This window comes from Phyllostomus hastatus, unplaced genomic scaffold (assembly GCF_019186645.2).
Source record: "Phyllostomus hastatus isolate PE091 unplaced genomic scaffold, TTU_PhHast_1.1 phas_contig_545, whole genome shotgun sequence".
Taxonomy (NCBI): Eukaryota; Metazoa; Chordata; class Mammalia; order Chiroptera; family Phyllostomidae; genus Phyllostomus; species Phyllostomus hastatus.
In genome coordinates this window covers 80,681-104,818 of record NW_025333905.1, presented here as the reverse complement: position 1 = coordinate 104,818, position 24,138 = coordinate 80,681, and the positions used below count along the sequence as shown (strand labels likewise).

The following is a 24,138-nucleotide window of genomic DNA, read 5'->3' as shown; positions in this document are numbered from 1 at the left end:
GCTTCCTGGATCAGTGCTTTCAGGGGTGCACACTCTCTCCTCACAGTTAAAGCACAAGCAGCAGCTGAAAGAGCTTCGTTGGAGAAAACCCAGGAACTCTTCAGTGGGTTGAAGGGAAGGTGAGCCTGGCTGAGACCCAACTGAGCCATAGGACTGGGAGGGCAGTGAGGCCAGGGCAGGTGCAGGGGGTGGCTGTGGTCCAAGGAGGAACCAGGGACGGTTCCAGCCCCACAGTCAGAGGAGTGTGCTGTCAGAAGGTAGTGCTGGGGGGTAGGAAGGGGAGGACAGTAGGGGCTGCGTTACGAGCACGATGTTCTGTGTCTTATACTGACAGGACTCGAGTGTGCTGATGGGGGCGCTTCCTGCGTTTGCTGGTGCAGCAGACACTGATGCTGCTGCTGAGGCTTCCTCCTCCCTTGATGGGAAACTGGTGTCCCCAGGGCAGGTGGTCAGAGCTGACGGCCATGTAGAGACCAGGCTGTCCAAGTGCCTCTGTCCATTGCCAAGATCAGGATCCCAGGGAGTGCAGTTCTCCCTCTGGGAGAGAGTGGAAAATCCAACCCATCCACTCCTTGTTCAGCTCTGACTGGTGAGGTTTCAGAGTCAGGGGCTGAGGAGGACCTGGGCAGAGGACTGTGGGCCGTGGTCAGGAGGGAAGGCGGGAGTAAAATGGACTTTCAGTTGGGTCCTTGCTCTGCCCAGTAGCTGTGAGCTCTGTGCCCTTGGGCAAGTGTCTCAGCATTTTCAACCACATCAATGCCCTTATCTTAAAAGTTAGCATAATAACCCTGGCTGGGTGGCTCCGTTGGTTGGAATTTTGTCCCATAAGCCAAAATTTGTGGGTTTCACCCTGGTCAGGGTGCACAATTAGGTTGTGGGTTCAATCTCCAGTTGGGGCTTGTGTGGGAAGCAAGCAATTGATGTTTTTCTCACACATGGTTGTTTCTCTCTCTCTTCCTTTTTTTCTCTCTAAAATCAATAAACATATCCTTGGATGAAGATTTAAAATGTGAGAATAATAAAAGGAGCTTCCTCACAGGCTATTTTTGGGGAGTAAATGAGATGATGTAAAAATATTTATCAGGGTGCTTGGTATAGAGTATTCAGTAGTGGTTATACTACACTCAGGTTAAATTTTTTATTGTGGAAAAATTTTAACTTATCCCAAGGTAAAGAGAGTAATACAAAGAACTTCCATGGACCTAGACCAAGCTTCACCGATTATCAATTGATGCCAATCTGCTTCATTTGTAAACTCAGTACTCCCTCCCCACCTGGAATTATTTGGAGGCAGATATTGGACACTGTTTCAGTTTATCAATAAATATTTGAAACCACTGAAAATTATTGCCATCATCAGACTTTAAAAAGCAAGTAGAATTGTTTTTTTTTTAATGGGTTTGTATTTTTTTAAGATTTTATTTATTTATTTTTTAGAGAGGGAAGGGAGGGAGAAAGAGCGAGAGAGAGAAACATCAATGTGTGGTTGCTGGAGGTGATGGCCTGCAACCCAGGCATGTGCCCTGACTGGGAATCGAACCTGCGACACTTTGGTTTGCAGCCCACGCTCAATCCACTGAGCTATACCATCCAGGGTTAGAATTGTTTTTATAAAAGTTACCAGTTGCATTCAGATTTTTCTGCTTTTCTCATAATTTTAAAAATTGAAGTTGGATCCAAATAAGATCCATAAATCACAATTGTTTGATGTCTCTTAAATTTAAATTAATATGTTGGTTTCCACCTTCCCTGTTGCTTTCTGGGAGACTACTCTGGGCAAGAAAGGGGGGTCTCCTGTCCAGTAGAGTTGGGCAGTGTGTGTTCTCTCGGTTCCATCAATCGTGTCAGCTCACCTGCTCCTCCCGTTCCAGCGTCCGTGTGAATTTCTGTCTAAGGAGAGGCCTGGTCAGGTTCAAGGTGGACTGATTTCAGGTGGGAACACTTCACAGGTGCAGCAGTGAACTCCCGTCAGAAGGCACATGACGTCTGGTTGTCAGTCTGTCTGTGACACTAACCGACACTAATGGCTGCCTTAGTCTCATTAAGGGTCACAAGTGATGACACTCAAATGCTGTCACCCCTTCCTCCTGTATTGGGTGGAATAATCCTGGGAAAAGAAAGCTCCCCTCAAGCTCTCTCATCTCCTCGAGGAGCAGGTGTGTGAGAGACACAGATGAACGCCTGACTCTTCCCCTTTGAGTGTCCATGTGCAGAGCAGGGAGATGCTTTCTAGCAGATGCCCGAGGGATAGAAGGCCATGTTTCAGAAGGCATTGCTATGACCCCATGGATTTCAACATATCTGATGCCTTTCCATTCACTGGAATTATTATCAGTGCTCAAATTTTCCTATCCGAGTCCTGTTAGATTCTTAGTCCCTGTGACCCTGCAGTGGCCCCCCAGTCCCTGTGATGAGATGCTAGTGAGTGGTGAGCACACCCAGGCTCTCTGGCTGACGAGGGCCTGTGGGCCCCTCGCACACGTGTCCGGCCCGGCCCTGGAATCGGTGCTTTCTCCTCAGAGCCCTGACCTGTGGTGGGAAATGGCCTCTGAAGGCCAGAGCTGGGTGCTGAAGGGGCCCATTGTCACCGGGCTCATTCCCGTCTCTGTGCCTTTCCAATGGGCTTCACACTACACACAGACACCCAGGTGAGGATTTTAAGGTGAGGATTTGTGAAAATGATTGGATATATTTTTTCAGGTTTTGGATTTTTTGTTGTTGTTATATAGACACATCTCAGTGGGGATGGATGATGAAATGACTGCATTTCCAAGTCTGCTGGACCAGCTGCTTATGCAAAATACAATAGAATTTATTTGTCTCATTCGCTCTTAATTTTAATATTTTAAAACACAATTTTTGTTGTATAAGTAGGTAAACTCCCTACCTGGTTTCAAGATCAAACCTATGGAATCTATGTGCACCCAGGACACCCGACTTCGAGCCCCTGTCCCTGTCCCCCCACCCTGTCTCTCCCATCCCTGCACAGGGAACTTCTGTGTCAGTTTAGTTTTCAGATTATCCTGCTGGTGTCTTTTCATATATGTGAATAGTGTACCTGTTACAGTTCATAGATGGTGTTCACATCCCCCTTACTGGAGAGATGGTAGGTGAACTCCACATTATTTCCTTCCCCTGGTGGTAGACACCCTGGCGGTCTCCCTGTTCTGGTGCAGGGAGACACTTCTCAGTCCTTTTCACAGCCGGCCAGTCCTTTCTGGAGTGAACACACCTTAGTTCATTCAACCTGTTGTCTACTGATGGTCAGTTGATTGGGTTTTGTTTTTTGCTGCTGAAAGTAATGATGCAAAAAAGAGCCTTATGTATGACTTTTGCTGTAAGTTTTGTCAGCAAAGTTCAGGGACATAAGCTGAAATTGGGGATTGGTAATAGGAGGGAAGATGCCCGTGGACTCTACAAGGTATTGCTGGCTTCTACTCTGCGGGGTTGGACTGTGGTTCCCTGCTCACCAGCCGTGCAGGGGAGGACCTGCTGCCCCCGCCCTCTCTGGCTGATTCTCAGCACAGTCTGGAGTTCTGCCAGACCTGGAGGTGACAAACAGTATCTCACCTCAGAAATAGAGGTGTCATTTAAAATTATTTTATTAAGTTATATTTTTTTTGTGTTTTGATTTATTTTTGTCTATTATGAGTGTATGTTATTGTCTTTTGATATATTCAAGACACATTTAAACTGTTTTTCCTGAAGGTTTACTTCTATCTTTTGATCCATTTTCCATCAAGTTGTTGGTTATTTGTTTCTGTAGCTTTTAATTTTGTTTGTGTAATAGGAAATTCACCCACTTTGATTTACGTTTGGAAAATGCTTTTTTCCCTAGTTTGACAATTTTTGCTTTAATTTGTCTCTGGTGTTTTCTTTGTCTCACATTATCTGTGAGAGTTTTATGTAATCAAACTTATTAGTCCTTTTCCTTACTCTGTGTCAAACCTTAGAAATATTTTCCCTACCCCCAGGTTACAAAGAATTTGCTGAGGCTTTTTCTGTTATTTCTATGGGTTAGTTTTCTATTTAAACCTGTGAGGTGTTTGAACTCTGAATGGCTTGAGGCAGTGGGGGCAGTTTTCTCCTTTTCTGTACAGTTTCACAGTCGCCCCCACGTCACTTTATTCGTCCACCTTTCTCCTCATTGATGTGAGATGTGGCCTTATCGAATCTATGGTAACATCTAATTAACTGTATTATAAATGAATACAGTATGATTAATTTGGTCTGTTTCTGAATTATCTATTTCAGTTTCCCTGTTCCCTCTGTTCGTGCACCAACTCCTTGAGGCTGTAATTATAGAAACTGTGTGTTGACTCCTGGTAGAGCTGGTCCTCCCTCATTCTTTTTCTCGTCGGTGCTGAATAATGTTCTTTTTTGGTCCAAATGAACTTTATAATTCATTATTTTAACTTTAGAGGAGTACCTATTAGTTGCAACTTCATGATGTGTCTTAAACATGAGTCGGTGTTGAATTGAGTCAATTGTTTTTTGCATCTAGTTAGTTTCTCCTTCATGTATTAATGGGATGTGTTGAAACAATCGATTTTTTCATGTTGAACCATCCTAGCTTTTCTGAAATAAGTCATATTTAAACATGGTGTATTACTCTTTTTAGTGTCCAGTACTTTTTTTGGGATTTTTGTATTACTATTTCCAAATGAGACACATCTGTGGCTTTATTTATTGGTGAAATCTTGGTTAGCCTTTGGGGTCAATATTATATTTTATTCTCAGAAAGGACTGAAACTTTCCCTTCTTTTGTGTGTGATCAGGGACAGCTCAGGGAGCACTGAGAGAGCAGAGCTATAAGGTGCAGGTGCGCTCCCCTGGGAGGGGACTGGCCCTGGTGCTCTTCTGTTGGAAACTGTTATTTCTTCTGTAGTAATTGAACTGTATTATCTCTCTCTTGGTACTGGGTTCAATGTAAATAATAGACTAGTACAAAGTTTCAGGGAGGAAACAAGGGCTCGGAATGGTCCTCACTTACCTAAGCTGACCCCTCCCTCTCTCCTTCCCCTTCCTCAGGGTCTTGCAGGAACCTGCACCCAGAACCTCTTGAACCAGCATGGCCGGCCTTCAGGACAACACTTTGCGGATTGTTCTGGTGGGAAGAACCGGAAGTGGGAAAAGTGCGACAGGAAACACCATTCTCGGGAAAAGAGCATTTGATTCTAGAATTGCTTCCGGGTCTGTTACCAAGAGCTGTCAGAGAGAAGAGAGGGCCTTGGAGGGGAGGAAGCTTCTCGTGGTGGACACCCCAGGGCTCTTTGACACCAAGGAGACACTGGAGACCACCTGTGAGGAAATTGCTAAATGTGTCCTCTTCTCCAGCCCTTGGCCTCACGCCATCATCCTGGTTGTACGGCTGGACCGCTTCACAGAGGAGGAGCACAACACAGTTGAACTGATTAAAGCCATCTTTGGGAAGCTAGCCGTGAAGCACATGATGGTCTTGTTCACTCGCAAAGATGAATTACAAGGTCAAGAGCTCAGTTTGTTTATAGCAAAGTCAGACAAATGCCTAAAAACCATCATCCAGGAGTGTGGGTTACGCTACTGTGCCTTCAACAACAACAGAAATGCAGACGAGGCTGAGAAGGAAGCCCAAGTGCAGGAGCTGGTGGAGCTGATCGAGGCAATGGTGCAGGAGAACGGAGGGGCTCACTTTTCTGATTCCATGTATGAGGACACAGCAGAAAAGCAGAGACGTCTGGAAAAGGCCTTGGAGAAAATCTCTGATACTTATTCAGAAAATAAAAAAGAACTGGAAGAGAAATTTGCTAAGAATGAAATAACAAAGCAAGAAAAGGAGAAACAAATGAAAGTCCTAAATGAGCAACATGTTCAACAAATTGAAAATGCCAAGAAAGAAGCTGAAAAAAACACATTTGTAGCTGTTTTCAATCGGATTTGGAGTGTGCTTTCAATTGTGTGGCATCAGTTTTGGAAATAATGCAAATTCATTTTATTTTTTTTTAATTTACTGTGATTTGTCAATGTGGTAGATTGTATTTTCCAAAGAAGGCTATAACGATATCCGCTACCCCAGCTCTGCTTCTTGTACTCTGCGCTGTTGCTCTTTCTGTTGGGTGATGGGGACTGTGTCCCCTCCTTGAAATTCCATGGACTCTGTGACTGCTTTGATGAGTAGTGGCTGGTCTGACTTCTAAAGTTAGACGGGGACAGTGTTGCCTTGCTCTCTGGGGTACCTGCCCTCAGAACGTGGCCCCCGTGCTGTGAGAAGCCCACGTTGCCCATTGAGAGGCCTCAGGAAGAGGACTGGAATCCAGGCTCTGTCTTCTGCCTGCTCTTCATCTCCCAGTGAGACCACGTGCCAGCTGTGCAAGTGTGGCCACAGGGCGGTGGGCTCTCTAGTTACCATTGGAGCCGCCTCAGGGGAAGCTGCAGAGAGCAAAGCTGGGCCATCCCCACCATGTCCCGCCCAGTTTGCAGATTCATGAGAAAAATGAATGATGCTGTTTCAAACCACTAAGCTTTGGGCTGGTCTGTTGTGCAGCAACAGCTCCCCAGAGCATCCTCCCAGCTCATCCCCACCCATCCCCACAGTGCCAATGCATTTAGGAAGTGACAAAATGGGCCCTGGCTGGTGTGGCTCTGTGGATTGAGTGTGGGCTGCGAACCAAAGAGTCCCCAGTTTGATTCCCAGTCAGGGCACATGCATGGGTTGCAGGCCAGGTCCCCAGTATGGGGCTCTGGAGAGGCAACCACACATTGATGTTTGTCCCTGCTCTCTTTTTCTGTGCCTTCCCTTCTCTATAAAAATAAATAAATAAATAAAATCTTAAAAAAAAAGAAGTGACAAAATGGGCATAATCAGGCCATAATACATTATATAGAGGTCAAAAACTCAATTTAGGAAAATCAAATAAAAAATTCTGCACATGCCACATGTTAGCCCTCTCGTGATGCACATTTTTTTCGTCCATGTCTATGACCCGGCGGTCAGTGAAGCAGCAGGTCTCTCCAGCACGATGGTCTGTGGTCCACAGAGGTCCAGGAGGTGCTAAATCCTTCTTGTTTTTCTTTCTTTTCTTGTTTCCTACATGAGGTACCATCCTCATGTATAATGTCCCTCACTGTACCTTAAATATATCTTCTGGGGCAAATAGTTTTCCTTTGCCTCTGTAGATCCACACTTTGCCCCCCTCACCCTAGCTCTGTGCCCCAGGAGGCTGACCTACGTGGGTCACATTGTTAATGAACTCAAGGGGTTCGCCCTTGGGGTGCTCTGCTCAAGGACAAGACATGGTTCTCACAAGGTAGATTTATTTACTTGCAGCCAGTGAAGAACATGCAGGGATTCATATCCAAAGTTCACTCTCTGGGAAGGGAGGCGGAGCCAGTGCTCACGTGCGCTCACTGGTCAGTGCCACATCGGCTTCCTCTTTGCAGTTGGCTGCACTTACCTGGGGGGGCTCCTGCCAAGCGCGTCCTGCTTACAGCTGGTCTGCAGACACTGCACTGCTGTGACATGTGGCGAGAACAGCGCTGAGTGAGAGGGGCCCTGACCTGAGGCCCCCGTCCTGTCTGTCCACGTCAGCGGGCTCCCTGGGTCTCTGAGTCTTGCTGGGCTCCTGCCAGTGGGAAGTCCGAGCAAGAGGCCTCTTCCGGGTAGAAAAGTGAGGCCGGGGTATTTGTTCTCCTCCCTCTGTCCCTGCAAGGTCATCTCTGACCTGCTGCAACCTGAAGCTGAATGTCACACCTCCTGTACCGAATCCCCCTTTCTGGATTCCAGCTCTCTTTCACCCCCTTAGGGTTAGGGTGTCGTTTCTTACTCTTACTAACAGTGTCTCTTGTCTCTTGAATACCCTGTACCCACCTCTTATAGGAAACTTTTTCTTCCATTCTCGTGTTCCTGTGGCTGAACACAGGAACTCCACACTGGGAGCTGTGAACCCCAGTGTGTCTGTTACTCTGGGGAGGTCATAGGGAGGACGTGACCTCTACTTGGCCTAAAAGCTGGACCTAGGCTTCCCCACCCATGCCAGCCCATCCTTGGAATGTGTGTTCAGCTCACTGGGTCCCTTCCAGTGTTGTCACAGCAGCTGAGGGGTCTGTATACACTCTTCAGACCTGGCAGGCAGGTGCACCAAATATTTGTCTTGGGGACCACCCACGACCAGCCTTGTAAGTAGGTTCCCAGGCTCATTAAACTGCCACCTCCCCATGGACAGTGATCTACGGCTGTCTCTCCAGGCTCCATATGAGGGCTGGTGTCAGACTTACTCCCAGGAGGTGAATTGCCAATGTGTGCTGATAAAGGAGCAGTCTTGTCTGTGGTTAGAGACAAAGGTGAAAAATGGGGTGCCTAAAGCAACTGTTCTCAGAAGTATCTTTAGAAGTATCTTTATGTTCCAAAATTCTCCTTAATTTTTTTCATTTCTTTGTGTCCTCTTCAATTTCACTTAGTAATGACTTGTAGTTTTCAGTGTATAAGTCCCTCACATGCTTTTGATGTTTATTCCTAGGTGTTCTATACTGTTTCTGCAATAGCAAAAGGAATTGGTGTTTTAAAATATTTTTTTCTGAAATTTCATTGTTGGTTTGTAGGAACACAATAAATTTTTTGTACACTGATTTTGTATACTGTAAATTTACTTGTTTCTAAAAAATACACTAATAGCTAAAATTTGATGTATAAATACTGTTTAAGCTGCATCTCATAAGCTTTAAAATTCAGTATTCACTTATGCTCTTGCTTTAAACATTTCTCAATTTTGATTACTGGGTCTGATTTGATCCATGGGTTATTTGACCCAGGCATTGCCTGAGGGAGTGTGGGCATGGGAGGAGGGGAAAATTGGGACAACTGTGATGGCAGAGGCCATAAATCAATACATAAAAATAGAACTATGTCCTCCAATTGACAAACATATGGTATTTTATTATTTACCTTTTAATTACGTTGAGGTCAGGAAATGTGCCCTATGTTAGTTCAATACTATACAGTTTCAAAGCTTTCCTTGAGACCAGTGTTGGTCAGTGTTCCCCATCTGTTTGAAAACAAGGGACTGAATTTGAGGAAGTGTCTACACATGTGCATGACATCAAGTCCATGAAACTGGTTGCTTCAGTCTTCTGTGTCCTTTTTGCTTTACTTTCCTGCTCTAGTGAGGACTGAGAAATGTGTGTTGCACCTGTCACCCTAAGTGCAGGTTTGCCCATTTTCTCTGTGATTGAATCACTCCCCTTACAAAGTGAGGACTCCATGTGCAGCAGGTGGAAATGCAAAGCCGTGTCTGACCCGGTGCGCAGGGCTCTGTGGCTGTGCCCCCACCAGACTGCTGAGGTCCCACCTGCCTCCTGCACTCCTCACCCATCTTACTATACTCACTGTTGTTCTTCTAACACAGATGAATGTGTTATATATTTTATATTCTACACGTTTATTCCTTATTGTTTATTTTCTGTCCCTTCGAAGAACACTGGACGATCCAAACCATGAATGTTTACCTTTGATTATTTGCTGATATATCCAAGTGTCTAGAACAGTGCCTGGCACATAACATGCTGTCATACAAACTGAATGGAAAGCCAGTTTGTTGGGTACTTTGTTCTTGTTGGTTTGGAATTAGATTGCTATATTTGTGTAAACTTCTGTTCTCAAACTTTGTCTGGTTATATGTTTTAGATTCAAATTTCTTTTTCAATCCACTGAAAAAAATGTGTGTGTATGTGTGTTTTTTAACTGAATCCTTTGGCTCATGTCTCATAATTATAATTTCCAATCTATTATGCACATATGAATTTTTTATTTCTTGCCTTCTACTTGTCCAACCTGTTCCAAAATTCATTTTTATTCGCTCTTGTTGAATTCTAATTATTTGGGACTTTTTTTACAATCTATGTTTATCCATAGTAGTTTGGAGGTTATACACACTTTTCCTCACTTTTTAGTACCTACCCAGTGAATATAACACATACTGATAACGGATCAAAGTCTGAAGTGAATCTATCCTTTTCTCTTCCTTTTGTGCAACAAATTACCTTGGACATTTTAATTCCATTTCCCACCCTCCATCCCAATCTAAATATTTACTGTGTATTTTGTTAATTTTTTTTCCTTTTAGAATCTAGAGGCTGTTTCTATTATTTTGTCACTGTTCCTGCCAGTTTAACTTAGTCTTTGTTTTCCCCTTCTGAGTCACTGATGGGATTGCTTTTCCACTCGTGTCCAGCACACTCTGTAGAAATCCCTCCAGTGAGGTCGTGCTGGGGGCAGGAGCGCTCCCCTTCCTTGTCTGAAATGCACGTGTGTTGCCCTGACTCCTGACAGCTGTCTCCCTGAGTGTGGAGTTCTGAGTCAGCTGTCATCTTCTCTGAGCTCATTGCAGGTCTGCTGGCACTGTTTCTGGCTGCTCTGTTACTGGGCAGGGGTCAGTGCAGTTCCAGCATCTCGTCCTGGAAGGTCATGGGTCTGTCTTTCTGGCTCCTTTGAGGAATTCTCTTTGCTTTGATGTCCTACAGCTTCATCTTCTGTGTCAAAGTGTGAATTCCTTCTTCCTGATTGTCTTTGGGATTTGCTGGATGGTCTGAATTTTGGGTTGGTGTGTTTCCTCAGCTCCACCGCCGCAGCTTTAAAGATGTCCTCTGTGGTCTTCCCTTCTGTTTTCTCTCCACAAGCATCTTCTGCCTGTTTGCAGTGCATCCTGGCCTTTTCTTTCCTAACACTCCCTGCACTCACCAGGTACTGCTCACTGACATTTTTGAGGGGCTAGCCCTTTGGGGGTTATGGTCAGAGTTCCCTGTGAGACCCCTGTTGAATCCGCCCTTGCCTTTGGCTCCCATGTCAGTGGGTTTGGGGATGCACAGTTGAAGTTCTCCCAGTTGGTGAATATCCTCAGAGTGGCCAAGGGCTGCTGTCCTTCACTTACAGGTCTGGGTTTCCTCTTCCCTGGGCTCCACGTCTGAGCAAATTCCTTTTCTTCACAGTTCTTGCATCCTTTTAAGAAAATATAGGTAATATTTTCCACTATTTTTAGTTGACTTCAGAGGAATGGTTAATAACCTCGATACCTGATGGGAAAGTTTATTTTTTGTTTGTTTGGTTAGGTTTCTTCCCATAGGTTTCCTGAGTTCTTGGCTCTGATAGGGGTAATTGTTCTGTTATCTGCGTCCCATCCGTGTCTGTTTCAGACATCTGCTTTCCCTGGGTGTTTTTTCCTGTTTGAGAACAAAGCCTTACAGCAGCTTCCTGAATGTCAGGAGTGGGGGTTGGCCTGTAGGCTGTCCCTGACTTCACCTGGGGCTCTCAGGTCAGCCCCTGTGGCCACCTCAGCCTCAGCCACTCTGGGATGGGGTGTCTGGACAGTCTCCCCAGTTCATCCTCATCTCTGTCTGCCTTCCAGAGATGGGTTGAGACCTCTCATTGTCGAGGCTCAGACTCCTACGTCTGGGAGAAGACCCTGAGAGATGGGCTGAGAGTGGTGGTCGACCCTAGGCTTCCTGGGGCTGGGGTGTGATGGGTGTGAAGATAGGTTTGTGGTCTCTTCACCATGTTATTTCCACTGCAGTGGTGCAGACCTGTTTATGTGCATGAGAAGGTGAGACTTGTGTTGGAAAAGATGTCAAATTGTGAAAAAAGAGGAAATGTTTGCAAGGTTGAAAATTGTTGAGACCACAACTGCAAAGCCTCTGAGGCTTTGAGCTTGGAGAGGTGCAGAAATAGCCTTAGGAGCTCAGCTGGCTGGAGCATGTTCCCTGTGCGCTGAGCTGCAGTTTCTACCTCTGGTCAGGTAACATAGGAAATGTATAAGTAAATGGAACACTCAATTGATGTTTCTCTGTCTTTGTCTCTGCCTCTCTCCCTCTCTCCCTCAATCAATAAACTGAGACAAAAGAACAACAACCGGGGCTGGGTAGCTCAGTTGGTTGGAGGGCCATCCTGTGCCCCAGAGGGTTGTGGGTCCATTTCTGGTTCTGCAGCATGTGGGAGGTGACCAGCAGAGTCTCTCTCTCACAGTGATTTCTCTCTCCCTCTCTCTCTCTGTCTCTCCACCACACCCCGTCCTCTCTCTCTAAAATCAATGAAATGCCCTTGGGTGGGAATTATGAACAACTGTGCATACATGGACTCTGTCTCTAGACAGGAACAGGTACAAACTCACATGTAAAAGGCACTGACACGAGCCCGTGTGACAACCTGCAGCCTGTTTTACCATTGGTCTCCCACCACTGAGTCTCCTGGTCACACCCAGTGGTACCTAAATACCTGCCATTCCCATATTTATTACATTCTAGTTTACATAAAAAAACTCATTACTTCTTTATAGCAGGTTTAATAACCAATTCTGTAAACTCATTTCTAACAAGTTCTAGTACTTCCCATTGCCTTGTATATGTGTTATCATGTGACAGTGTGCACTCAGTTTGTTTTATTTTTAATTCATTTTTACTTTTACCTTTGATCCCAGGCAACCACTCCTCTTGCTGCTCGCCTCTGGGAACCACCAGTCCACTCTCAGGGTCTCTGAGCTCGTTTTTTTGTTTCTTCATTTGCTTTCGATCCCACAAAGGAGATCATACGATATTTGTGTTTCTCTGCCTTATTTACTGTCACTTAGCAAATGCCCTTGAGTTCCATGTATGGTGTTGCAAATGGCAAGGTCTGGGGTGTTTTATAACTGAGCACTGTTCCACATACATCACCGTTTCCCTATCCGTTCGTCCACGTACGGATTCCTCTGTTGCTCCCCGTCTTATCTATTGTGAATAATGCTGCAAAGTGTTGTTTGTTTTATGCAGCTAAGATCCAGTAGTGGAAATGCTGGATCACGTGGTAATTCTATCTTTATTTTTTTTGACCCTCACCTGCAGACATTTGTTTTCCTTGCTCTTAGAACAAGGGGGAGAGAGAAACATGAATAAAAGAGAGAAGCATTGATCGCCCGCCTACCACAGGTGCCCCGACTGCGGGTGGAACCCACAGTCCTTCCTCTGCAGGATGTCGCTCCATCCAAACCAGCCGCGCTGGCCAGGGCAGCTGTTTGTAACATTTGAGGCCCCTCCATACTGTTTTCCACAGCAGCTCACCAGTTTACATTCCCACTAACAGTGCACAAGGGTTCTCTTTTCTCCACACCCTCAGCAACGTTTGTTATTTCTGTCTTTTTGATAACAGCCATTCTAACAGGTGTGAAGTGACTTCTCTCTGTGGTGTTGATTTGCATTTCCCTGATGGGTAGTGAAGCTGAGCATCTTTTCCTGTACCTCTTAGTTGTCCCTATGTCTTTTTTTTAACATCTATTGAAAACTTTGGCAAATTCACTCAATTGAATTGCTTGATTTTTTGCAATGGAGTTATATGAATGCTTTGTATAGTTTGGATATTTGCATCTTTCAGCTCTGTGATTTGTAAATATGTTCTCGAATTCAGACAGATGCCTTTGCCTGTTGTTAATGGTTCTATTGCTTTCGTTCATTTGCATGAAATACTGTCTTTCATCCCTTCACTTTTAATCTCTTTGTGTGGTCTGTCCTGAGGTGGGCCTCCTGTAGACAGAGTGTACATGGGTCGGGTTTTCTTGTCCATTCAGCTGCCCCATGACTTTAGATTGGAGCATTTAATCCATTTACATTTAAATTGTAATTGGAGCATTGGTTATTGATGATTACTTGTTTATTGCCATTTCAATATTTGTACTCTTCCTTTCTTTGATTGTTTTTTCTTAAGTAAATCCCTTTAAGATATCTTGTAACTCTGGGTTCATGGCAAAGAACTCCGTTAGCTTTTTCATGTGTGGTAAACTCTTTATCAGTCTTTGTATGTATGTATTTATTTATTTATTTACTTACTTACTTATGTAATCTTCACCCAAGGTTATGTTTGTATTGATTTTTGTAGAGGGAGAGGAAGAGAGAGAGAAAGTGAGATAGAGGGAAACATCCATGTGAGAGAAGCAGCAATTGTTTGCTTCCCTGACCAGAAGTGGAACCGGCAATCCAGGAAGGTGTCCTGACCAGGACTGAACCTGCAAACTTTTGGTGAATGGTGCAACGTTCCAACTAACTGAGCTGCTCCAGCCAGGGCACTTCTCCAGTTTAAAAAAATATTAAAATGATTATATTCATTCATTTTTAGAGGGGAAGGGAGGGCAAAGAGAGGGAGAGAAACATTAATGAGTGGTTGCCTCTCCCGTGATTCCCACTGAAGACCTGGCCAGAAATCCAATATGACAGTCTTTCTGGGCAGAGGAGTCTTAACTCAGCCAGTGTGGACAGCTCCTCCCCTCACAGGCTCTCTCCTCCTCTTGGTCCTCAGTGTCCTCACTTAGCACTGCTTCAAAGTCACATACCAGGGCAGGACCCAGGTCTTCCAGGTAGAGCAACATGGGTGATCCTGTGTGTGCTGGGGGGAGCGGCAGCAAAATGTGGGATGTGGAGCATCGGAATCCCCTTGCCGGGGATCCCTGTGAAACCTCCCTGCAAACTTGCTCTCAATGTAGATTTCTCCTTGCTTCCTGTTTCCTGCCTCTGCTGACTGAATTTGGGCTGTGATCTGCTGTAAGGACTGAGTCCTGCAAATTCACACCTCATACTGGTTTGCTGCTCACAGGGCATTTGTACACATAAATGATTCCTTTCACCACTTAACAGACACTGTAAATAAACTTGAAGCTTTCTGGGAGCAGAGCTGGGTGAGCCAGCAGAATTGGCTCTGAGGGCAGCTGGTGGGCGGGGAGCACTGGGAAGGGTCAGAAGCAGGGCTCTGACTGCCATGCATTGTGGCCAAAGCTGAGTTGCAAAATTCCTGGATTCCTCTTCTCAGTTTACAAGAAGGGGTTTTCTATTCCCTATCTTTAAGGCATGAAGACATAAGTCTTCTTTCCAAAGGAGCGTCTGTCTTTCTAACTGTGATTCAAGTGTGTATTTGACGGCTCCTATCACAGGGGCCTGCCCTTCCCAACTCACATTTTCAGCCTGTCCCCGGCAAGGTCCCCTTCACTCCCAGTTCTTCTAACGGCTCTCCCCACTGCAAAACACGTGTAGGCAGCAAGGAGAGAAAGTATTTACAATGAAATACCATGCTCCTGTGACACTGAGCATTGATGAATAAGGAAAGGGTCACCCTTTTCACAATGTAGGCTGAACATTAGGGTCAGAGGGAATCAACAAGCAGAGGGAGTTTTGATCAATTTATTTATTTAACAACGTGTTGTGAAGAACTCTGTGTTCAGTAATGTGCTTGTCCCAGATAATAAGGGAATACAAGACTGGACACTCCCCTGGAGGGTCCATCGTTACAAAGCTTCCAACTGAACAGGCCATAGTAGAGAGAGCAGATGAAAAACTGCGAGTGAGATCTGTGCTCCATGGAGACCCTGGGGACACTGGGAGAGCCAATAACGAGGGAAGTTCACCGCAGCTGTCCTGCGGGCAGTGACAGTGTTGGGGAGAGAGGCTTTGCAGAAAATAATGAAATTTGAATGCTAACAAAGTGTCTGACTGTAGAGGTGAAGAGAGACTGAGGATGAGGGGATCAGTCAGGGGCTGTGACTGGGAAACCAGTCCCAGTGGCCTGGATCAGCCTGAAGGTGGGAGCAGGGACACTTCTGCCTGTTTTGGAGGTCAAGTCCATGGGATGAATGAGCAAAACTGAGGAGTGATGCGTGGTAGGCGACCCCATGACTCCGCAGGAGCCCTGGGCTGAAGGCTGAGGCCATCCTCTGAAGGGGGGTGGGGAGGAACTAGATCATCCCCATAACCTGAAGGTGGGACTGACTGGAGAGCAGGGAGGTCAAAGGTTTCCTGTGACCATTTCTGTGTGAGATGTCAGTGAACTTGCCCAGTGGAGAGGCTGAGAGGGATATGAAAGTTCAGACCTCTGGGGAGGGTGCAGGCTTCAGAGTACGTTCCAATGTAGTTCAGAGGAAGAAGTTACTGAGAGGACAGGGAAAGGGTGTCCAGTGCCCAGAAGTCGAGCTGAGGAAGCACCTGCAGCCTGTATGTCTGTGCAGAGGAAGAGCAGGAAGCAAAAAGGAGACTGACCAGGGGAGTGGAGCAGAAGTGCTCGGAAGGAGGAGAAGTCAAGTAGCCAGTCTACAGGAGGAAGGGGCTGCTGGCTGCAGGAGGTTCAGTTTGCAGTTACTCTCCATTTCCCTGAAATGAGTTGTGTTTCTTACCCACAGGAACTCACACGACAATGGCAGCTCCACTGCACAGCTCGAGTTTCAGCATCAGAGAACCCGGGACCAGCCATGGTGAGAGGGGGCCCGGGCTCCCCAGGACAGGCTGAAGGAGGGGACCTGGTGGGGGCTCTCCTGTCCTGTCTGCCAGTCCCCAACTGAGCAAGACCCAAATACCCCCAACCCCATTTCTCATTTTGTCTTCATCGACTCTGCTCTTTCTTTCTCCTCGACCCTCCACGCTGGCCCCTCCTGATGTGGCATCACTGCTCAGAGGAAGAGAGGTTACAGTGTCCTGAGTGATCCAGGATTGATTAGGGTTCTTGTCTCCTAATTCCTAACATGTGCACACATCAGGAGGGCTCTAGCATGTCTGTGTGTTTCTCTGCCCCTCTCTTCAGCCCTAGAGAGGTTTGGGAAGGAGGAACATGAGAGTAAATAAGTTTTTAAAGTCCGTATTGTCCTGTTCCAGGTGGTCTCACTGTAACTAACAAATTCCACAGGTTGGCTCCCTCCATTTCTCACATAAATCGCCTTTTACTCCCTTGTCTATAGAAAGTAACTGCATCAGTTGATTTCATGGTGGTTTTCAAAGCACAGCACAATATAGTGGCCTAGAAACTTCATTCATGTTGTTGGCAGTTCTTGGTTCTGGGCCAGCTGAACTCATCAGAACCAGACTCGCTCATGCACCTGGTGATAAGAGGCAGTTCAGTGCATACCTGGATAATCTTTTTATTTTTAGATGAAATGTATTGGGGTGAGAGTGGTTAATAACACTATATAAGGTTCAGGTATACGATCCTATCATCCATTATCTGTGCACTGCATGGTGTACTCACAACCCAAAGCCTTGTCTCCTCCCATCACCACACATTTGACCCTGTTTACCGTGTTACCCTTTGCCCCTCCTCCCTTTCCTTCTGGTAAACACCATATTGTTGTCTGTGTCCATGAGTTTGTTTTGTTTTTTCACTTGAGGCTTCCTATTTTATATCCTACGTGTGAATGGAATCATATGGCTCTTGTATTTTTTTCATGTGACTTATTTCATCCAGCATGATGCTCTCTAGATCCAGAAACTGGATAATTTGGGATTGGATAGCCCCATGGATGTGTCTGCTAGTCAGCAAGCTCTCAGGCAGGCCAGGGTGATGGGCATAAGTGGGCCTGTGTCCCTTATCACTGAGCAGGCAAGTCCCGTCTCTTCCCCAAGGCAGCTGCAGGGCTCTGTGGGGCAGAAGGAGACAGCCAGCCCTGCGTGTCCACACTTTTAGGACCCATACTGGGATCATGCTTCTGCTGTCCTCTTGTCCCGAACAAGTCACTCAAACATTCAGATTCAAGGGATGGGAAACAGAGTCAGCATTCCTGGATGGAGCTACAGGTCCACACCCCAAAGAGGCACATGTCCCAGATGGGAACAGTCCGTGGCCACAACAGCACTCTGTCATGTAGATCACCACGTGCCCTCAGCATTGGCAAACTGCTCTAGGGTGGAGTTGGCCTTTGGTGGCCTTTTGTTTCACCTCCCAGGATTTTCCCACTCCCTGTGTGGTGACAGCTGATGCCCTCAGGGTGTCCCTAGGTGGTGTCTTCCACTGTGATGCTAATGGCACAGTGATCTGAACTCCCACCCACATTCCCCTTGTTAGTAGCCATCCTGTGTCCCGTGTTCTCAGCTTCTGGAAACTTACTTCTCTCATCCCAGGATGCTGGTTATCAAATGTGGGAAACTCACATTCAGGGGAGGTTTGGCTACTCCCTGGATTAGTCACAGCCTCCCCACAGAGTGTGTGGAAGATGGGGAATCACTACTGATCTTGTGGAAGCCAGAGATGGGGTTTCTGCCAAATCTCTCTTCTGTTTGATGGATATTTTAAAATACCATTCCAGTTACAGAATAGGCAGAAGGGGGCATACTGGAAATAAAGAGGCCAGTCAGGGGACAGCTGAGGCATGAATGGTGATGTAGTTTGGGCTAGTATGATGGTCTTCTACATGGAGAGAAGTGGTCAGATTGTGGATGGAGGCAAAAGAACGTGCCAGTGGGTTGGATCTGGAAAGCAAAGAGAAGAGAGGAATCAAGGGAGATTCCTAGACTTTTGGTCTGAGGGCCTGGGTGATGGTGATGGTGTCTCTGAAAGGGAAATGCAGTTATCACTCATGTCTCTGATGTCATTGGTGTGACCACATGGGCCTGAGCAGAGATGGTGGCTGTGGTACAGGGTCCCTCCACAGGCCTCTGTCTCACACGAGGGCTGCCATGTTGGAGGGTGTTCTTTCTGGGGAAAACAGGCCCTCAGCTGTGGTCGTCAGTTGACTTGCCTGGTCCTGGGCTGTGCTCACCAAATCTGGAAGCTTCCACTGTGAGACCCATTAAAGAGAGAAGCAGAGATCTACTAAACAGAAGTAGGGAAAGTGCTAGACAGATGATCTGGTGTTTAACCTGATGGAGTTATTTTGAAAACATCGTTCAGTTGGTAGGCTATACTGTTCTGTCATTAATTAACCTCCAAGTTTCCTAGGAGGTAGGTGCACCTAGCCAAGTGAGACTAAGAAAGTGTAATTCTACTGATGCTAATCTGTATAAGTTGTCGTTGTTGTTGTTATTATTATTATTATTATTATTATTATTTAGGTATCAAAGGATTTTATTTATAGCAACTCCAGGGAATTGTCAATACTTTCTGGTTGTAAGTCTTCAACATGTTAATTTAAAATAAGAAAACTTCATTAGATTTCTACACAAAGTTGTAATTTTAAGTAAGGTGTTTTGTGCTTCTGTGGGTCACAGTCCCTGACAGGAGGGCTGTGTATGTGACATGTAAAGGGACACTCCTTCTTTCTGCTCAGGTTCCCTTCTCACCTACAAGGAGGGAGGGCCTGAATGGGCCCCCTTCCTGGCTTCTTCACGGGAAGAAGAAAAGCTCCCTTGTGACTCTGATGTGGGGGTGAGAGGATCTTCTGCTGTGACGTCCCACAGTCAGCTTTTGTGTCACTTCCTGCCTTGGCTTAGGAGGGACAGCACCTACAGTGGCTCAGAGTTCTCACTGGGGCGCCGTCCTCCTAAGCTGCCAAAGGTCAGAGTGAGAAGCCGAAGGGACTCCTGAGATGTGCCCACAGTTCTCGACTCCTACAGCAGGAACACGCTGTCCAGGTCTTCCTCAGAGCTCCTGTGGGTGCAGGGGTCACTCACGGGACAGGACCTGAGCAGGCAACAGAGACGGGCACAGGTGGGTGTGGGTCCTGCAGGGGAAATGCTGGAGGTCAATCGTCACACTGTGGCTTTTGTTTCCTGTTGTCCCAGGGCTTGGAAACCAAGATCCCAGAGAGTCACAACTGAGAGTAGTCTTAGTGGGTAAGACCGGAGCTGGAAAAAATGCCACAGGAAACAGCATCCTTGGGAAGAAAGCGTTTCATTCCAGCATCGCAGCAAAATCTGTCACCAAGTTCTGTGCAAAAGGGAGTAACACCTGAAATGGGAGAGAAATTGTGGTTGTGGACACACCTGGTCTTTTCCACACCAAGGTGCCAGATGCTGAAACAGGAGAATGCTCATTGCATCCTCCTGACATCCCCGGGGCCTCATGTACTGCTCCTGGTGGTCCCACTGGGCCGGTACACAAGAGAGGAGCAAGAGGCTGCAGAGAAGGTGGTGACGATGTTAGGTCCCAGAGCTAGGAGACACATGACTCTCCTATTTACACAGAAAGAGGACTTGGACAGGGTGGAGTTCTGTGATTACTAAGAGGAAGCTCCAAAATTCAATCAGGATCTGATGAAGGAGTTCAGGGATCATCACTGTATATTTAACAATAAGGCGAAAGGGGCTGAGCAGGAGGCCCAGAGGGCACAGCTGGTGGACCTGGTCCAGTGCAGGGTGATGGAGAACAAGTGAGGATTCTACACTAATGAGATGTACCAAAGGGCTGAGGAGGAGATTGAGAAGCAGATCCGAGTGATATAAGAGCAGTGCAGAGCTGAGCTGGAGAGGGAGAAGAAGTGGATAAGAGAGGAGTATGAGGAGAAAATCAGAAACCTGGAGGATAGCCTGGAGTGGGAAAAGAGAAAGGCAGAAATGGAGAGGGAGTTGGCAGAAAGGGAAAAGCACTATGTTTCCAGGCAGGAAAATGCCAGGGGTGAAGTGGAGTCTCAGCATGAGATCATTGACATCATCATGGGAGCATTGAGGGTTGCTGGCTTGATTCTTGAATATGTGTTCAAGCTCCTTGAAAAAAAAAAGAAAAGAAAATCTGTCTCTATTTCCTGCACATTTCAGGGGCCCCTTCCCCACAGAACTCATTCTCCAAAGTCAGAGCTCCCTGTTTCTGACCCTCAGGCTCTCAGGACGAGGGAGGGCGGGAAAGTTCCCTGTTGGCCATTGGTGGACGTTTGATTGATTTCACAGGGGAGGGACACATGCCCACTCTGTAAAACTCCACAGTAGAATGTACGGATGCCCCCTGTGACCTGAACTCTTTCTCAGACACACAGAAAGGAATGGAGGAGACCAAAAGTCGGTGACGTCAAGCTTGCTCTATTTATCCCTAGTAACTCTTTCTCCTCCAGATTCTTTGTAGATTGGCAGATAATCTCTGTCTGTGGCTTCTACTCCTTATTTTTGCCTTTACGACTTCAAGAGCTATTTTACTCATGTGGTTTAGTGAAATCAATTCTTTGTGATAAGTAATCTATAGATAGAGATGCTTATAGAATCCTTTCTTGATAAACATAAATGTGTTGAATTACATTTTTACAAAGGGACTCAAATTCTTTCTTATGCTTGGCCCACTGAAGAACAAAGACCTGTCTGAAAACAGATCTCTGAGAACTCAGAGCAGTGAAATGCCAGAAGGGACAAATGACAGATTCAACAGACAAGAGAGCATCGTTTGGAGTATTCAGATGTTCATGTAGAAACTCTTTGACCAGCCTCAACTCGAGCATGTTGCTGAATGACTAGTTCTCTCCTTTTCTTGGGAAGCCAACTGTTTCCATCCTACCACCATCTCCCTGCACCCTGATGACTCCCTGCTGGGAGGGTGGTCTGCACACTGCTGTCCCACCCCCTAAGTTGTTTGCTTGCTGTTAGTATAACAAAACTTTCCTCTTCTTTCATATGTGTGCAAAAGGGGAAATCTTTGACCTCAGGAAAGATCACCAATACTTCCTCTAGGAGCACAGGGATGAATTTTACTTTTTGCTAAGAGCTCAGGACGACTTTGGAGCTTGGCGTGTCTACCCCCTAGAAGGTCTCTCCTTGGTTTTAACCCCTCTGCCCATCAACAACCACATTCTTCTTGGATTCCCTCATAAGGTGCCTGGAGAAATTACATGTAACCAAGGTTTCTGAGACCTTTGTAGATTTCCTGGTTACAAATAAGATCCCTTTAATATATGGATAACATTAGTTGAAATCTATCCCTTCTCTCCTGGGGACACCAACCTGAGTAATTTCTAGGATTTCCCAAAGCACATTTCCATGTTCAACCTGCACGTCCTAGTGGTCACACGCCCAAAGGGAACTTCAGTGGTCTGCCCAGAGAATGAACCAAGGGACCACAGTGCAGGTCAGGTCCAGTCACCACTGGCTAAAATGGAGAGAGGATGGTCTCATTCCTTTTTTGAAAAGTAAACATAATAGTAAGAAATGATTTCACATCCTGAAAGACACCAACTGCTTTGGGTTTGGCAGAAGGGGATAATTTATGAAGTGTCTCTCCCTCTTGGGTTGTAGGATAAGCCCTTCCCCCTTCCAGATGGAAAGCCATCAGCTTGGTACAGTAATGCCTGGTGCTGCCTGGGGGACCCCTCCCTGTGACTTCCAAAATCTCAGTGACAAAGCCAAAGGCTACAGAAATCTCCATACGTGCTGTTACTGTGGGGCCAGAGACAGAACTGAATTGCAGGTCTGCATGACGTGGACATGACGGACAGAGGACAGTGGCACATGCCTGAGATCCCAGAGGGAAGCACCAGGGGGGAGGAGCTCAGAAAGTTCTTCTAAGAGCAGCAAGGACTTGGGGCTGTCCGTGCTGTGGAAGTGTTCCTTGAGCCAAGGTTCACCAGCTCTGCAAAGGGTAAGGGGAGAAATATTCTGTGAGGGTCTGGTGGACCCCAGGCACTTGGTACAAACTGGGGAGTAAAGAAAATGAACACTTTGTTCCAAGCACACCAGTGTCAAACAGGCGAGTCCTATGGGTGTCTTGGATGAGATGGAGATGTTTCCATAGGAAGGTCAGCTAGAAAGAGAATTCTCACGTGGACTATCCAGGTGTGCTGAATCCTCTGTCCTACACGTGGCGCCACAGGTGGTCCTGCAGTGTTCTTTGCATCACAGGGAAGGGGCCAGGGAATGTTCTTCATCGGCCCGTTGGTGATCGGTCCCCGTCAGGGTCTGCCCCTGCAGTCTGAAGCAGATGCTCCCACCGTGAGGGACTGGTGCCAAAGGGCGATTCAATTTCTCATCTGACAGGTTCAAAAGAGTTGAACAAACCTATATCACCCCTTGAATTTTCCTCCCCTAGTTTACAACATTCTTCATAGATTTTGGGAATTCTTTAGGACATACAATATTATTTGGGCAGATGTCTTATATCTCACTTCCCCTACAGCTCTAAAGAAGAACACTTGGGAATGGCTGGCAGGTGGCGGGGAGGGGAGGGAGAGGGTTTCCCTGAGGAAAGAGGAGGAAGAGGAGGAATATGATGGAGACTTGCTGGAGTAGGGCTGGACCACCAGATTCACCCCAAGTCCTCCCCAGGAGAGGCGTCACTGCTTGTGGGAGTCTGGAAGGGACAGCATCAGAGGGAGGAAGTGGAAAAAGTAAACAATGGGAGAAGAGGAGTCTGTAATGGAACAAACCCCTGGTGTAATCAGTTGGGGAGGGCAAAGGAACAGAGGAAGGTCGATCAAAATGCGACCCCCATAGGGTTCCCAGGACACACACCCTGTCCAGGTGCCTCCTGGGGCACTGGGGCTCCTTAGAGCACTGAGGTCAAAAATGCAATTTCCTCAGTGCTGTTATTTGCTTTGTCTGTGTCCTTCATTTCAGTCAATGAAGGGACATTGTTTACTTCTTCCTTCTGGTTTTTTTCCCCCACCCCTGACCCAAGGCAGCAATGTTGGGTCTCAGCAGGGAGGGGAAATCTATATAAATGTTTTAGCCATTACCTCTCTGTGACTTAGGATTCAGAGCAATTAAAAAAATCCTTACCTGATGATCTGTTCATTGATTTTAGAGAGAGTGGAAGTTATGGGGGGGGGAGGGAGAGAGAGAGAAAGCATCCATCTGTTGTCTCCCTTATGTGTCCACTGGGGACCAAACCCAAAATCTCCTGGTGTACAGGACGATGCTCCAACCAATGAAGCCACCTGGCAGATCCAGAGTTTGTTTTTTTTTTCTCTGTGGTTGGAGAGAACCAGGTGCTCTGGAGTCAGCATCTTTGGGAAGCTGATGTTCCACTGGACGTCGCCACTGGACGCTGGTCAATGTGGTCCTCCCTCTTTGTTGGGCCTTTCAATGTTTATGGTTCAAACTTTATACGTAGCACTCAAATACATATTGTCAATTGTAAAAAAAACCTTGCAAATTTGCAAATTTTAAATAAGTTTATTGTTTCATATTATTAAAACTGTCTTTCTTCTGTGGGCAACTGTTTGATGCCTTCATGCGAGATCTTTGATTTTCACTGCATGCTCAACTGTTGCACATTTTTTTCCCCTTTAACCTATCTCTTCAGTGATGTGAGGGCATCAGTGACCTGGGACTCCCTGTCTGTGAAGCACTGGGCAGAGGACACCACAGGGACCCAGCGGGATCCGGGGTGAGCTTGAGTTTGTGTGTGAGGGTGGAGACCCCGGGGACAGAGCAAGTGTGGGTGCAGAGATGAGCTGGCTAACCTGGCTCATTTTACCTGGGCCTGGAGCTGACCCTCCCGGATCTGCATGGCACAGCATGGAGGACGCTTTGCCTGCCATGGTG

At 46.5% G+C, this 24,138-nt stretch overlaps 1 protein-coding gene and 1 pseudogene across 1 annotated transcript; both read left to right on the top strand.

The window, feature by feature from the left end:
- On the top strand, positions 1-8,588 carry LOC123824104 (GTPase IMAP family member 7-like). The gene is made up of 2 exons (XM_045847215.1): positions 1-119; positions 5,032-8,588. Exon 2 carries the CDS (start codon positions 5,072-5,074, stop codon positions 5,957-5,959), a length of 888 nt encoding a protein of 295 aa, XP_045703171.1. The 5' UTR covers positions 1-119; positions 5,032-5,071; the 3' UTR covers positions 5,960-8,588.
- A 7,580-nt stretch (positions 8,589-16,168) lies between these two features.
- Positions 16,169-20,678, top strand: LOC123824110 (annotated as a pseudogene).
- Positions 20,679-24,138: the final 3,460 nt, after the last annotated feature.